Source organism: Embiotoca jacksoni, unplaced genomic scaffold, assembly GCF_022577435.1.
Source record: "Embiotoca jacksoni isolate LCO1_2020_lvr unplaced genomic scaffold, fEmbJac1.0.p SCAF_20, whole genome shotgun sequence".
Classification (NCBI taxonomy): Eukaryota; Metazoa; Chordata; class Actinopteri; family Embiotocidae; genus Embiotoca; species Embiotoca jacksoni.
In genome coordinates, this window is record NW_027185341.1 from 7,301,037 (window position 1) to 7,315,987 (window position 14,951).

The following is a 14,951-nucleotide window of genomic DNA, read 5'->3' on the forward strand; positions in this document are numbered from 1 at the left end:
AGGTAAAGTGACGTCTCCGACCAACACACACAGAAACAGTTCCAGCTTGCATACACGATCTTTCTTACGGAGGTCACTCCACTACAGAGGACCAGGCAAGGATGATTCATCCTAAAGAAATCACACACACACACACACACACACACACACACACACACACACACACACACTGTACTAACCCCAGACGAGGGCGGTCGGCCAGCAGTGTGTGCAGGTAGCGCTCCAGCGAGTGCTCGTTGAGAGCGCAGCGCAGCCAGGCGCGACCCCGGCCCAGCTCTGAGGAGATGTGGCGCAGGGAGTAGAAGCGCTGGAGCTCGTGGCGGTTCAGATGCTCCTTCACGTAGAACCAGAAGGTCAACTCTGAGGGGAGACAACAAGGGGAGAGGCGGAGGAGAGGAAGAGGAGGGGATAAACAGACAGGTAGGGGAAGATGCAGAGAGGAACAAGAGAAAAAGAGACAAAGATGGAGAGAATTAGCTCCATCTCATTCGTGGAAAAGGTTCAAAAGGTCGATGAAGCAGCCGCGGAATAACTTCTGGAGTCCTCTCTCATTAACAAATATCTCCACCTCCTCTCACACAGCTCCATCCCGACGGTCACCTCTCCATTCTTTACTCTCACCTCAGAACTCAAAACTGTTTTATTTATCTCTTTAATAGAGGAACAGAAATATAAAAACACAGATCAAAAATGCAGCTCTGTTTTAAAGTTGTCTGAGGTGCGGGAACTAATAGGAATCAGTGGTTTGCATGTAATTACCATATGGCCGCCGAACAATGCGTTAAAAAAAAAGATGGCTGTTATTTCTAGTTTTGTCAGAGGACCCGGCTTCAGCAGGGAGCTCCAAATCCTCCAGTTCAGCCCCAATCCTGTCTTCTAATTGACTGTGAAATACAGGAGAACGTCAGATATGCTAATGGTGTGCGGTTAGCGGCCATTAGAGAAGTCACGCGTTGCTCCTCCATTTGAATTCACATCCATGTGGTTCCTAAATATGACGCAGTGGAAAGAGTTTAGTGTAATGTGAAGCTAATGTCTCTCAACCAGCAAACACAACTGAATGTTTCAGTAGTATTTTTTTCCTGTGGCGACACCAAAGCAGCGATTCCCAACCAGGAGTACTTGTACCCCAAAGAAAACATCGGCAATTGACAATTCTCCAGTAAAATAAAGACAGCTGTATAATTCGCAAATAGATAAATATGTTAAAATATTTCAACAAAAGTTCCAAATAACCTTCTATTGACCCTGATGGCGGAAATAAAAATGCAGCTCTCTTCATTCGGGAGCATTACGAGGTGCAAAAGACTGTTCCTGTTCTACACAAACGGGGAGCAGCACAGAGTTGTGCTGGGAGCAGAAGGAAGCAGTCATTTTCTTGAGTGAGTATCCCCAGTTATGTCTGTTGATTAACAGCAGCACTTCAGTTGAGTTTTTTGAGCACTGGTGTGTGTGCATTTGCGATTTCACCACGGGCTTGAAATTTGAGACGAGAGCGCACATCAAATTCTGTATCAATCTCAGGAAATTTCCAACAGAGACCTTTGAGATGCTTCAGAAAGCCCTGTGGCGATGAAGTGATAAGCCGGGCTGGGAGTTTTGAGTGGAAATCATGTTTCGAGAGAGGCAGAGCGTCTCTGAGTGACGTCAGGAGCAACCTGATGGGTTTTCTGTAGCTGCAGTCCGAATGGCATACTTGTTATTGTTATTATTTAGTACATACTGCCACCCCGACAAAGTATGTACTGTTGCATACAATTGGGACAATAGTAGTATGGCGATCGGAACACACAGTTTGGCATTTGCAGGGTTGTGCACCGTGAATTCATCCCTCAGCATCAATCTGTCAACATGCTGAGTTCCACTGTGACGTTCTGAGGCGTCTGAACTGAACTGTGGCTCGATGGCACTTTGGTTCTCCAACATGACAACATGCACGTTGGAAACGCACACTTTCCTGCCCCAGGGGCAGAATTAACCATTTTAAAATAATTAAAATATTCAAACAGAAGTGGGTTGGTTTTAGGCTGCTCTATTACATGAACTGGAAATATCCAAGATCTATCTTTTCAAGTCCCCGTGGTTCAGCATGCCACAGGCTGTTTGGGATCTTGACTGGAATTTAAGATAAGCTTTTGTGGGTTTAAACAATGCTTGAATATACCTCATGCATTTTTAATGAGACTACACCTGGTGATATCCAGCACATATCACTGACTTTTTTAGGGGTTCAAAGCCGCAGCAGCTGCTCGCCACAGACAGAGTGAGGCACGCAGACAGAAGGGTAAACAGCAGAGAGAGTGACACATCCCTGCTCAGGACATTTGGAACTGCAGGTCCTGTCTGTAGTCTAAGCATCTGGTCTTTCCCTGGTTGTGTGTCTGTGTGTATGTGGTTGTCCTGCAGCTTCGTACCGACGTGTCCTCCGACCTTCCACGACCTCTAAAATTACAAGCCGAGCTCACCTGTAGTGAGATGAGCATACTCAGGTCTGCCCTATAAAGGTAATGGCCGAAAACTGATGTAAAGTGTCTGCTCTCATTTTCATCTTCACACCTTAAGGGCCCTCTTTTCATCCACCGGTTTAATGAGACAAGACAAAGGGCAAAACAAAAACTTGCATCTGGTAGACATCAAAAAGGGTCATTAATTAAATGTCAAAGTGAACAATGAATTTATCCAACATAGTGAAATATATACGGTGCTGGAACAATGTGGAGGAGTGAGTATAAGTATGTGCTTGGATCGGGTATGGAATTACGGCCCTAAGTTACAGTACCAGCTCACGCAGCAACCAGACAGACAGCTAATCACTCTACCTGCTTCGGTCTTGCTGCTGAAGCCGGCAGCCTGCTTGAGAGCGGCGGCGGTGAGGGCCAGGCCTTTGCTCTTCCTCAGACCGTGCTGCAGCACCGCTTCAAACTGGGCGCACAGGCAGATCACCCTGCAGAGACGAACACAGGTTACTGTAGCATAAGGAAGCGGGGTTTTCCTTCCTTAGTCAAAATGAACATTGCATGTACGAAGCTGTGAGGGAGTACGCACAAGCCTTTGAGTGGTAAAGCCTGCTGGAAGCGCCTTTGCGTGTACTCGTAGGTGGAAGTTGTCCGATTATGAATATTTACTGCTCAATATCGTCACTCAAAACGGCCAGTGGAGGATCTTTTATAAACTTTTGTTGGCTACGAGGCAGAAACGGTAATTAATGTTCAAACGGTGGTGCTGCAAGCTGAGAATGAGATCTGAGCAGCTCAAGATATGAAGATTTGATCAAATCGTGTTCACTGTCAGCTTGAACCAATTATGAAACAAGGCCGGTGTGTAATTTTTCATAAGGACTCCAACTTTTCCTTCTAAGAACAGAGTGTTTTCAGCCCAAAAATACAGCATAAACTTCCCTTACCTGCTGTCTGAGTCTGTCGCAATCTCCTTTCTTCCTCCGAAGCGGATTTGGCACTGCAAAGATACGAGTGGAATGATAATAGCTGCACATGAAATACTTCTTTCTTCTATGTTTGCCTGCCAGGTTCAGAAGGTCCCCCTGCACATAATGGCACATTTCTAACATTTCAAGGTCTTAAAATCTCTCAAGTAGCCACAGATGGTACACTACGGTCCCCATCCTGATTATTGCCAGATATAATGACGGCAGAAAACGAGTGCAACACTGATCGAACTTTCAAAAGTAACCGTCGGGCCTTAGATCTGGTTACACTTGTGATGCTAAAAGGTCACTCAGAGCTTCCTGTTTGCAAATGGATCTTCACCAGGATATAAAGCACTATAATGCCACACATAATGGGTGCGTGCAGAGTCCCATGTTGGAGGTTTATAAAGGCACAGTCAGTGTTTATGAGATTTTTTTTTTTGAAAGGTAAACTAGTGGCTTTTTTAGTTTTCTTTTTTATATATATACACCTTTTGGTGTTAAAGTAATTAAACCCCTTAAATCTCATCTTTGTTACGAAAAATTTCATATAAAAAAAAACCAAATTCAAAACAAAACCAAATTAAGCTTCACAGTGGCTTAGATGTAACTTGACACTTCTGCCTTCATTCAGAAGCAAGCGGCAACCACACCCTGACATCCTCCATCAGTTTGTCAACTGCTGTTTGGAAGACTCAAGTCTGGCATTTTGGACCCAATTTGAACGAGCTGGGGAGGAACAAGAAGTGGATCTGTCTGAGAACCAGAGGACCCTACACCTGCTCACGTATACTGGCAACCTGACTGCACCCCAGGCCTGTCAATCAAACCAGACATGCCCCCAAACATTCCTTTTTTTAGGCCCAATATCTGATTAATTATGGAATTATTTTCAGGAGGACGGTCAGAACACTGATCAGAAGGAGCAAATTTAGCGAATGAAACCATAATGACTTGTGGAAAAGATGTATTATTTGTTATTTCATGAGAGAGAGGTTGATGCTTTTTGAATGACAGTTTATAGGAGACCGTTTTTTTTGGAGCTGGACCCTAGTGGCCCTCAGTGGTATTGCACTTTAAGGGGCTTTCGCATTGGCTTCAATTTTTAGACCCGTCCATTTGTATATATACAGTCCATGTTCAGAACAGATTTATGAACATCCCAATAGTCTCAGCGTCCATCTCCACCCAACGCTCCACCACTCGCCTGTAGCTCGATGATATGGAAAGCCCCAACGCACAAGTTGACAGGATTGTTTAGCTATGTTGTATGAAACTGTGGCCGTCTGTATGTTTTTGAGACTCAACCACTGCACTGACTGCTTACTTTACTCATGATCTCTCTCGTTGCATATAAAAACACCACAGGGATGTGTTAACATGACTAAAACTTGATTTTTACTGGAGCAGGTCTTCAATGAAAGGTCTGTGATTTGCAACACTGATCTCAGTTTTGTATTTGCATTTGATACATCAGAGTCCAAACCAGATATTGATATTGTATGTGCAGTATACCATTATATGTGCATATATAATTCAAATTTTTGCCGCGTGTAAACCGCAGCAGATTAGACAAGTCTCCAACATAAAGTACATGCAGGTAACTCACCTGTTTGACAGCATCCAGCAGCCTCTCTAGGAGGTGCTGTCTCTTCGTATCACTCTGCTGAATGCCTGCAGACAGAACACAGACAAACTGATTGCGGGACCAACAAAACAACTCTGATACACACTCACTTTCACCATCAATGCTTTTTACCGTTTCAATTATTCATGTCCAAAATTAGATTAAGGAAATGAACACAGGAAGTAATGGGGGTTTGCAATCATCATAAAAACGTTTTTTAGAATCTGAGTTTGCGCAGAAGCTTAAAAATATAATACTGTGTAAGCGGGTCAGCAACAAAGCCATTTAAAAACATTAATATCAGTTTAAGTGTATGCTATGCTTAGAATATTTTCACCGCGTCAACTTGCATTAACACAACCCTTTCTGATGGGGAACTGAAGCCATTGTATCTCTCTTCAAAGCCACCAGACTCCTTTGGAAAAAAAAAACAGGAATTTGCCCTCAGAGAAAACAGGAGTTGCTGATCTACCGCTGCCTTGAATGTGTTTGTTTGATTCTTTTAATGTCAACTTCAGTGGCGTTTCTCAGTTCAGATCTGAACAAACGCACAACAACACAAACGAAGTAACTGATGGATGCAGCAGTGGACCTGCATCTCCGGGGTTTTGTGAGATAAAATTACTCTCTTTGTCAAAGAAGTCTGGTGACTTTGAAGAGAGCGATATCAAGACTTTGGTAGACCATTGAAAAGAGAGGTCTGACAGGCCTTAACTAAAATACATTTTGTTGCTGACACTAGTTCACAGCAGTAGATTACTTAGTTTTCGTGCCACTACAACTACCTGCTTATCCAAACTGAGGACATATAGACCCCACCTACCGCCTATGGATAACTACCTCATACAACCCATCTTCAAACAAAACAATCCATCCCTTTAATATCAAAGGTACCACATGACATTTTTACTAAAGAGTACCTTTAATATTCACATATTAATATTACTCTGCATCGTTATAAACCACGTCAGGAACTGTGTTCATGTAATTATTCTTTTTAAGGGTGATTGTGTAACATCTGTCCAGGGACTACAGACAGATACAGCCTTGAGGCTAATTCTAACTATAAAATCCAGCAATTATTTTAGTGATTAAATTTGTCCAACTAATCTCCCATTGCTGCTTCTTCTCTTTTAATCTTGTAAAATTGTATAGATCCAGTGAAACATAAGTAAATCCAAAAAGTTAACTGGCAGATTAATCAGTGCTGAAAACAATCATTAGCTGCAGCCCTAATGATGTATTCATAATGGTAATGACAGAGTCTGGTGCAGGATTTTCACGTTTATTGTTCTGGCATTTCTCTGATTCAAACTGTCACACATTGATCTACTATTAGAAAGGGGGTTTCCAGTTCTACCAGTCCTCTCGATGCCAGTGGAGCAGCTCTGGGTCGAATACCTTGTGCTCAAGGGCGCCTCTGCATTTGCAAAGTGATTGAAGTCACCTGTCTCCACCTGCATGTTTACTTGGGATTCAGGCTGGCAGCTGATCAGAACTGCACTCCTTGAGCTTCAAGGCTACTTACAGCTTAAAGAAGTGGACCTGCATGTCCCTTCTAAATAAAACTCAAGTGTTCCTGGGGACCTGGGCAGTTTGTGATTTGGTGTTGGTACATTTGAATGGTGTTGAATTGCTTTCGTTTTCTCTTGAAGCGGAATCACAGCATCTATCTACTGATTCAAGACGGTTTTCTGGACTAAACATCGGGGGGTGTGTGGGACTATCTGCAGTGTCCCATAATGTTAGAAGCTTGTGTGAAGTTGCTGAACCTGACAGCGTGCTTTTATAATTTTATAAGTGAGTGACAAACAAAACAAAAAAAACAATCAAACAACAACCCTTACCGTTCATTCTCACAGCCAAACTCCAGAAGCAGTGACATCAAAACCTCAACAGCTCACCACCTTTCTGCAGCTAGAAATCCAACAAAGTAGAAGGCTTAGCGATGCACCGGGCCCATGCTGCCTCCGTGGCCGAGCCGGATCCACCCAACTGCGGCGTGAGGACTGATGTTCACTCGGTGAACAGCGAGGCCTGCCGGGGAGCCGCTGGAGCTGCGAGTCTGCCACAGTCTGGCATGTATTAGTTGTGCACAGACTAAAACAACCAGGTTGAAGTGCACCAAGCAGGACTCGGAGTGTGGCTTCACAACAACTGAACCTCCTGTCAACAGTGGGCTGCACCGTTTTACAAAGAAATGTGGTGTTTTCAGTTTGGAGCCTGTGACACTGCGAAAAACGGAAACGAGGCAGTGGCAGAGCGGTGTCAGGTCACGTGACAAAACACACGGCTATCATGTGACAACGAAGCGCCGACGGGAGTTGTAGTCTTTTGTAGAAGTTCTCCGGAACCAGGAAAAAAAAACAGGTTTTAAAAAAAACTACCCTTCACGTTAAGTTAAGTGTCTTTATGTATCGTGGTATTTGTGCAAAGCAAACAAACATTAACAAATAGTCTTCTTTATATTTTTTTTTTAAATAATACAAAACAAACATTTCAGCTGTCAGTGAGCACTACGGTTTTAATTCGGTATATAAAAAAATGTTGACTGTGTTTTTTAACCATGCAAGTCACAAAGTTTCTAAAGTGAAAAGTCTTCTAAATCCATAACCACCGAACTAGTACAATTATCAACTAACAATGAGCAAACACTGATTGTAATCCGTGAAAGAAGTATTTAGGTAGCCTACTATACTTGAGTAAAAGTTTGAATACATGTAGAATTACTCTACTGCAAGTAGAAGTCATGCATGAAAAAAAATCCTACTAAAGTAACAAAATAAATAAATATTAGCAGCAAAATGTCGTTAAAGTAAAAGTCCTGGTTTAGTTCCTTTAATTGACATTTTTCTGTAGCCTATATGACATGATTCGATTTTTAATGGCACATCATCAGTGTGTAAGCAGCATGTTACTGTTGTAGCAGCTGCAGGTGGAGCTGGTTTGAACTATTTTATATTCATTTGTATATCCAGGGACAACAGATGAATATGAGTTGTTGTCGGATGATTACTGAGAGAAGAAAGAAGAAAAAACAACGTTTAGATCCAGAAATCTGTTGTTGTTGTTGTTTTTTTACATATAACGTCTTTAAACATTCTAGAATATTTCAGCAACAAGGCAATTCAAAGTGATTCACATAAAACCATTAAAAGCATCAAAACACAAGGCAAAAGAAAAGGACATTTAAAAACAATTAAGGTGAAAAGGTAAGGCTATTATTGGATTTCATCTTACCTTCTTTGGCAATAATGATAACAACTTAAAAGAAGCCTTTCCAGCAGCTTCAGATTCAATCATCAGCATCTCTAATGGGTTAAAGTCTGAGCTAAGACTCTCCAAATATGTTTTTTTATTTGAAGTCGTGTACTGCACTATTTCTGGTCACTGTCCTGCTGCAACACAGATACAAGGTAGACAGTTGCCATGCAGCAGCTGAATTTTTTTAACGTTAACATGATGGATAATGCATTTAAATAATGATTGAAATATTTAGGTGTACTTTATATGTCAGATGGATGATATAACAGAAGAGAATACATAAAAACAAAGTTAAAACTGTGCATCTTATCTCTTTTGGTTATTCAGCACATTTCCACCGCTCTCTTTTTACAAATAAAAGCATGTATAAATGTTCTCTTCACAGATCGTCAAAATAAGATTAAAGCCTTTTCATAACGCACCTCTCATTTATACCATTTTATTTTTCTATTTACAGCCACCGCAGCTCTTCTCCAAAATCTGTGAACCAACCAAAATATGACTGATAACTGAATCAGTGACCGTGAGAGCTGCGGTCTCTACAGTAAACGAGTGTCATCACAAACATTGTTATAGTGTGCAAAGTTCACATATTATCAGCAAGGTAGGATAGCATGTGGATCTTATCTAGACAAGAAATCAATGTTGTCTAATCATTACTGGTGCAGAGTAAACATAAAACCAAAAGACGAGTAAAGAAACAAATATAAAAATCCAAGTTCAGAGTCTCTTGGTGTCATTTACAGTCCGTTATGTAGTAGTTTATATTGACAGCGTCTCTCTCATGAGCTCTTTTGATGGGGGGGTGATGGCGCTGTCACAGACGGTGGAGAGAGACACATCTGGACCGGTGTTTGAAGGACTGTTGTTGACCTCTCTGCCTTTCTTCCTAAAAGAGCTCCGGATCCCGCTGACCAGGCGGTTGGACACGCGCCTCACCGCCCGGCCGAGCCCGCGGTCCTTCAGCTTGATCAGACCCACGTCGTCCTCCAGCTCCTCCGGCGGCACGTCGATGTTGCCCGAGTACCAGAACACCCACCAGATCAGGCTGAGGAAGATGACAATTGCTCCGGCGTAGATGAACAGGTCGTGGATGACCAGCCCGCCGAACACCCCCACCATCATGATGAACACGCCGAGGATGTCGTGTGCCACCGCGAACCAGAACGAGCACTTGCAGCGGCCCACTCCTGCGTACGTCGTCTCCATGACCGGCTCCATCTGGACAGATGTTGACATGATGGTACCAGAACAGAGTTAATCCAGATGTGGGAGTTATTCCAGAGCAGCAGGTGCTTGCAGCTGATGTGTCTGCAGCAGAATGACGCGTGATCCTCACTCAAGAGAAACACGTGAAGCAACCCGCTGTGACACTGGTCAAAGTACAACATACAGTGTTATCAATGAGAACTACACCAGCTCGACTGTGTTGGATATTTCAGAGGAAACAGTCGCATCATCAACTAACAAAAACAGCTTGTGCACTCCACTCTCACATCCCAGACTTATTTCCCTCTTCTTTTTTAAACCCCCTGGCTGAAACGCCTCCGCCTGTGCTTCTCCTTCAGCACGGGGATCCACACCAGCCCCACCGCCACAAACATCAGCCCGATGGAGAGGCAGGCCGAGGCCACGGAGCGGGACGCCTCGGTCACCCCCGACGACCGGAGCAGGAAGAGGATCGCGCCCGCAGCGGACATCAGAGACCCCATCACCATCACGGTGATGGGTTTGTGGAAATGGGTCCAGCTCGGGGCCCCTGCGGCATCTGAGTGCGGGTCTGAACACAGGCTTTGACCCCCGGAGTCATCTGGAAATGAAGTTCCTCCAACTGGCTGCATGGTTGAAACAAAACTGTCTCCCCTTTAATGCAGGAACAATGAAATCACCAGGTGCTGGACATCAATAATACTACGAATTTCCTCTGTAACTCGGTTTTGAGCTGCCGTTTGATCACCTGAAGGTGCACCTCTTATTCTCCTGCACACCGAGCCGTGAACACACTGTAATTCCATCTGGTCCACCACTCCTACTATCATACCGACCCAGCCCACCTGTTGACAACAATATCATCACCACTGTTCAGCTGGCTGCTCACTGATCCCGTTACATTATACCTGCAAAACAAACTCACTGTCCATTGAAATGTAGAAGAGAATCTTATTTCCATGTCACAGAGCAGTTTGTGTCAACAATACTTCTGACATTATAGTGTTGTGAAGACGCAAAGCCTCATATGTTGGGTATACTGGTGCCCAAGCAGCAGCTGCACAAGCCAGAGTGTAATCCCATTAACAAAAGGCATGTCACCTGATACAGCTGGCAGCTATACAAGCACAGAGCTGATGGCTGCATCCAAAGAGCAAACAGTCCTCAAGGCTAATGCACAATAAAGCACACGCAAGTTAAATAAACAGTTCACATTTAATGGTTAAAACAAACCTTACCGAAGGAAATGTTAATTTTGTGATCCCAAAGCTTAGTTAATTTATTCAATTAATTGATTGGCTTCTTTATAAATGAAAACGAGCCCTTAACTTGTTTCTAAAAGTTGCATGAAATGTTTAGTTTTTTCCATACTATCCATATTCCAAAATATCAGATTATTTGTGACATTAGGGCTCCAACTTTTTATTGACTGGTCTATTAAATGTTTGAAAGTTAAAAAAAAAAAAAATTAAAAAAAAAAAGTTTTAAAAGCTGCCCCATTATTTTTTTTTTTACATTTTACCTTGAAATATAGCAGAAATGATCAAAATAGTTGACCATATACTCACCACCTGACCAACAGTTGAAGTCTAAATGATGGAGAAAAAGCTGCAAACATTTAAAAAAAAAAAGAAAAAAAGAAAGAAGCTGTTGCAGCTTGACTAGTTTCTGCATTTGTATAATGGCGCTTCGATACACTCAAATGTTAACATTAGTTCCACCTCAGCTATGATGAGTAAAATGGCTCCTGAGAAAAAGGCCCATTGTTACACCGCTGTCAAAAAACAAAACATAGACAAAGATAATTCCAGATAATAAACTTTATATGATGTTTCATCCATGCAAAAAGACAGACAGACTATCCAGACCATTCAGTGAACACTCTGTTTCTGTGAAATGTCAAATGTCCATGTTGAGTAGATAGAAAGACACTCCGCTGAGAATCACTTCACTTTAGGCACTTTTCTTTTTACTTTGAAATCTGTCTTGCCGGCCTTCTTGGTCCGTTTGTTCTGAGCTTTTGCTCCCTTCTTTGCTCCCTTCTTCCCTCTGGCCGGTTTGGGTACTTTCTCCAGCTGCTTCTTTTTGGGTGTCTTCTACATGACAGAGGAAAATGGCATCAGGAAATCCCCCACAAATCCAGACCCATGACTGCTTAAATTGTTCCAGGTTTAAAAATGTTAAAGTAGTTCGAGCTCCTAAATCTGTGAATAGTACTGACCTGCTGTTTAGGCTTCTTGCTGGGTGTTTCTATGGGAACCAGCTGTGGGATTTCTTCTTCCTCCACCTTCCTCTTCTCTCCCTTCCCCTTTGCAGGAGTATCAGCTTGCTTTACGTCCTCTGTCGTCGTCATCTTCTTCTTCTTCTTCTCCTCCTTCTCCTGCTTTTTGACTGCAGCTTTCTGAAATGTACACAAGCTGATTATTTGACAGATTCTTTTTCATAAATCCTGCTCCTGCACAGGACAATCGCCTGAGAACTAACTTTTACTCACCTCCTTGCGAGTCTGAGCCTGTTTATCCTCCAGCACACCGAGGTTGCTCAGCTCTGAGGTGTAGATGGGCAGAGCTACTGATGTTTGACTCTTTATGTGGATGAGCTTCATCACTGGTCCTTTCTGTAAATAGAAAACAATTTAGACGCACGACTAAAGTTCTGTTTTCAAGCAAAAATTAAAAAATGCCAAACACTGGGTCTTCATTTTGATATAGTAAACTGCATAAGTTTGGATGTTGGACAAAAAACAAGACAGTTAATGATGGTAAACATTTAACTGCCAAGATTTTAACTGAAGTAGCCCAAATTAAAACAGAAGACAACTCACTATGCGTAGTTTGGCCACAACTGTCTGCACAGCAGCCTCGATGTTTTCTGTCACCTCGTCTGCAGTCATGCCGGAGTGAGCAACACGCGCCATACTGCAACACGCCACCGTGATAAGATTAGATAACACAAGGTTACAACTCAAAAGTTGGCAAAGCACCAGAACTACAGGTATAAATACAGGCATTTTTATATTCAGTGTAAAATTACACACATATATATATATATATATATATATATATATTATGTATCAAAGTTGTAGAGACAGGCTCCACAAGAAGAGGAGGTCCATCTGGATTTACATTGAGTCTCTATGGCACCAGCATTACCCATATCAAACAGACAGGATCAATAGGGTTGTAGTAAGGTGCTACAAATTCTCTTACGAGAATAAAACAATCTTCACAATTTTATTTTGTTAGTTAGTTTGCTTCCCTGGTTAAAGACCATTTTTGAGGTGTTTTTCCTGCAGCTAAAAAACTGTGAAGAAGAAAAGAAAAGAAAACTGGAGTCGGTTCTATTTTAGGTAGAAGAAATCTATCACACCAGCAGCAGCCTTTGTTGGTGACCTTCAGGCTAGTGCCCTGGATGACTCGCTCCACGTCTCTGGCCAGATTTTTACTCTGAAGGTTGACAGACAGCGGCTCTCTAGAAAAGACAAGACACATGTCAGCATCAAACACACTTTTAAAACAAAGGTTCATCGCATCTTCTTTTCTTTCCATCTCGATAAACACAAATCTTTGTCACTGACAGAGAAAAAGTGACTTCCTGTATCGGTTTCAAATTAAAAGCTCTCCAGCATCTGCTGCAAGGAGTCGCCATATACTAGGTTTTGTTCTCATCTTTAATCTTCTATAGAGTGGTGTGTAAGGGTTAGCATCTTCTCCCTCTGCTGGCTGTTTGGACAACAGCTTCTACTGATAGATGCTGTGTATTCAGTTTATTTTAAATCAAATTTCTTACACTTTTCTCACACAGTGTAACAACCTACCGTCTCAAACTGCTCCTACAAACCACCTGCAACCCCACTGACACAAGAATATTTAACATGCAACATAAATAGAATGAATGGTTAAGTTTCTTGGTATTTTGTCACCTCATTTTATCCTTCGTCCCTTACTTGGCATTGAAAATAAAAGGTCCCTCATTACCGACATACCAGTTTGTAACTGTAATGGTAATTTCGATTTTTTTTTTTTTTTCAAGCTGAAATTCAACTGCACTATAATCTCCTGGGAGTATAACTGTATGAACAGAACAGACTGTAACTGAAAGTATTGTATCAAAACACCCATTATTTATTTACAGGCAAAACAAGAAAGTGATGATCATTTCCTTGAAAGCTAATATAGAACGCAAACGAAACAGACATCACAAGTTCAACTTCAATCTGTCGTTGCAGCAGGAATAAACACCAACAGACTGGTTCTCACTTTTTTCTCTCGTAGAAATGTTTTCCGAGGTGGGACGGCAGCAGGCGGCGAACGCGCTCATCGGAAAGGAACAAGTCGAAGTTTCCCAGCAGGCGACGCTTGGCCTCGTGTGGTTTGTACTCCGTCTTGAGGATCTTGTACGGTATAATCTGCCAGAGAAACCGAGACGCAACATGATCACGATCAGCACCGACAGGAAGTCTTCATGTAGACCAAAAGCCTCGTTGTGAACTACATACTAAGTACATTATATATATTTTTTTTTTTACTCTGCTGAATATTGAGTTTGCTTCTGCAGCTGTTCATGCATCACTGATCGGAGCGTGGCTGTGCCTGGCACGTACCTCAGATACGTTTTTGACTCCCCTCTCCTCCAGCAGCTTCTTATAAAACCTCTGGGTCTGCTCTGCGGTCATCTTGGGCTCATCTCTGGTAAAGAGGCAAATCTCCTCCGTGTCAGGCCGCTGGCCATGCGGCAGGGGACTGTGAAAGGAAACAAAGGAAACAGCGACGCTTCATACAGATGCCGAAATCTATCAACTCCAAATAAGTTAAGAAATAAGAGCCACAGCGGCTTACAGGTCAGCTGTGGAGACAGTTGCATGTCCCCGACTGTCGGACTCACATGCGGATGGTCTGCGCTGCTTTGGGGATCTTCCACAGGGTGAAGAGCAGGCTGATCTGCTGCGTGTCGTCCAGGAACAGAGAGTCTCCGGTGGCCTTGGTCTTTAGGAAAGCCTGCAGGGCCTGAACGGCTGTCTTCACCTGTCCGGACACATTGACGTCGGTTACAATCCACACAAACCCACCGACAATCAGTCGTCCTCCACACTTCAAGGGATTCACACTCGTAAACGTGCCGAGGCTAATCAGATAGCTTCGTGGCTAATGCTAACCAACGTATTGCGGCTGCCGATTCATACTAATACAATTTATCACAGTCAAATACAAACAAAACAAAGCGTCTATTACTCGACAGGCAACTCACGAAGATGTAAATGTTTTGGCGCGATACGAAAGAAACTTTTTTTTTACCTGCGCCCGCTCTAACGCTACTCCCGTGTTTTCAGCCATGTTGTCAGCTTCACGTGTGTACCACGCCGCACGCATGCGCAGTTCTAGTGCTGACGTCACACAATACAAAATTTTAAACTTTATTAGTACG

General features: G+C 42.8%; 3 protein-coding genes and 1 non-coding gene across 4 annotated transcripts in view; all 4 read right to left on the reverse strand.

The window, feature by feature from the left end:
- The window catches only part of snx29 (sorting nexin 29), a 146,147-nt gene extending 138,856 nt beyond the window's left edge, over nucleotides 1-7,291 (reverse strand). The window contains exons 1-5 of the mRNA XM_069156022.1: nucleotides 6,902-7,291; nucleotides 5,037-5,101; nucleotides 3,404-3,456; nucleotides 2,820-2,944; nucleotides 180-360 (exon numbers count right to left, since the gene is read on the reverse strand). Coding sequence (XP_069012123.1) covers nucleotides 180-360; nucleotides 2,820-2,944; nucleotides 3,404-3,456; nucleotides 5,037-5,101; nucleotides 6,902-6,908 — 431 coding nt within the window. The 5' untranslated portion in view covers nucleotides 6,909-7,291. The remainder of the gene's footprint in view (nucleotides 1-179; nucleotides 361-2,819; nucleotides 2,945-3,403; nucleotides 3,457-5,036; nucleotides 5,102-6,901) is intronic.
- A 267-nt stretch (nucleotides 7,292-7,558) lies between these two features.
- Nucleotides 7,559-9,844, reverse strand: LOC138202208 (transmembrane protein 238-like). Its single transcript, XM_069156026.1, has one exon. The coding sequence runs from the start codon at nucleotides 9,555-9,557 to the stop codon at nucleotides 9,081-9,083; it is 477 nt and encodes a 158-aa protein (XP_069012127.1). The 5' UTR covers nucleotides 9,558-9,844; the 3' UTR covers nucleotides 7,559-9,080.
- A 1,488-nt stretch (nucleotides 9,845-11,332) lies between these two features.
- Nucleotides 11,333-14,911, reverse strand: rsl1d1 (ribosomal L1 domain containing 1). Its single transcript, XM_069156025.1, has 9 exons — nucleotides 14,822-14,911; nucleotides 14,412-14,551; nucleotides 14,131-14,269; nucleotides 13,787-13,935; nucleotides 12,897-12,998; nucleotides 12,352-12,445; nucleotides 12,022-12,144; nucleotides 11,749-11,928; nucleotides 11,333-11,623 (listed from the first exon to the last, which is right to left on the reverse strand). The coding sequence occupies exons 1-9, from the start codon at nucleotides 14,894-14,896 to the stop codon at nucleotides 11,471-11,473; spliced, it is 1,155 nt and encodes a 384-aa protein (XP_069012126.1). The 5' UTR covers nucleotides 14,897-14,911; the 3' UTR covers nucleotides 11,333-11,470.
- LOC138202367 (small nucleolar RNA SNORA55) lies at nucleotides 12,594-12,721 on the reverse strand. The gene has a single exon (XR_011178640.1). It is a non-coding gene; the product is annotated as a small nucleolar RNA SNORA55 (small nucleolar RNA).
- Nucleotides 14,912-14,951: the final 40 nt, after the last annotated feature.

Coding starts and splice junctions, on each gene's coding strand:
- LOC138202208 (XM_069156026.1), bottom strand. CDS start 9,557: ATGTCAACATCTGTCCAGATGGAGCCGGTCATGGAGACGACGTACGCA.
- rsl1d1 (XM_069156025.1), bottom strand. CDS start 14,896: ATGCGTGCGGCGTGGTACACACGTGAAGCTGACAACATGGCTGAAAAC. Junction 12,145..12,351: donor TTGTGGCCAAACTACGCATA/GTGAGTTGTCTT, acceptor TTCTATTTACAG/AAAGGACCAGTGATGAAGCT. Junction 11,624..11,748: donor GCAAGAAGCCTAAACAGCAG/GTCAGTACTATT, acceptor TCTGTCATGTAG/AAGACACCCAAAAAGAAGCA.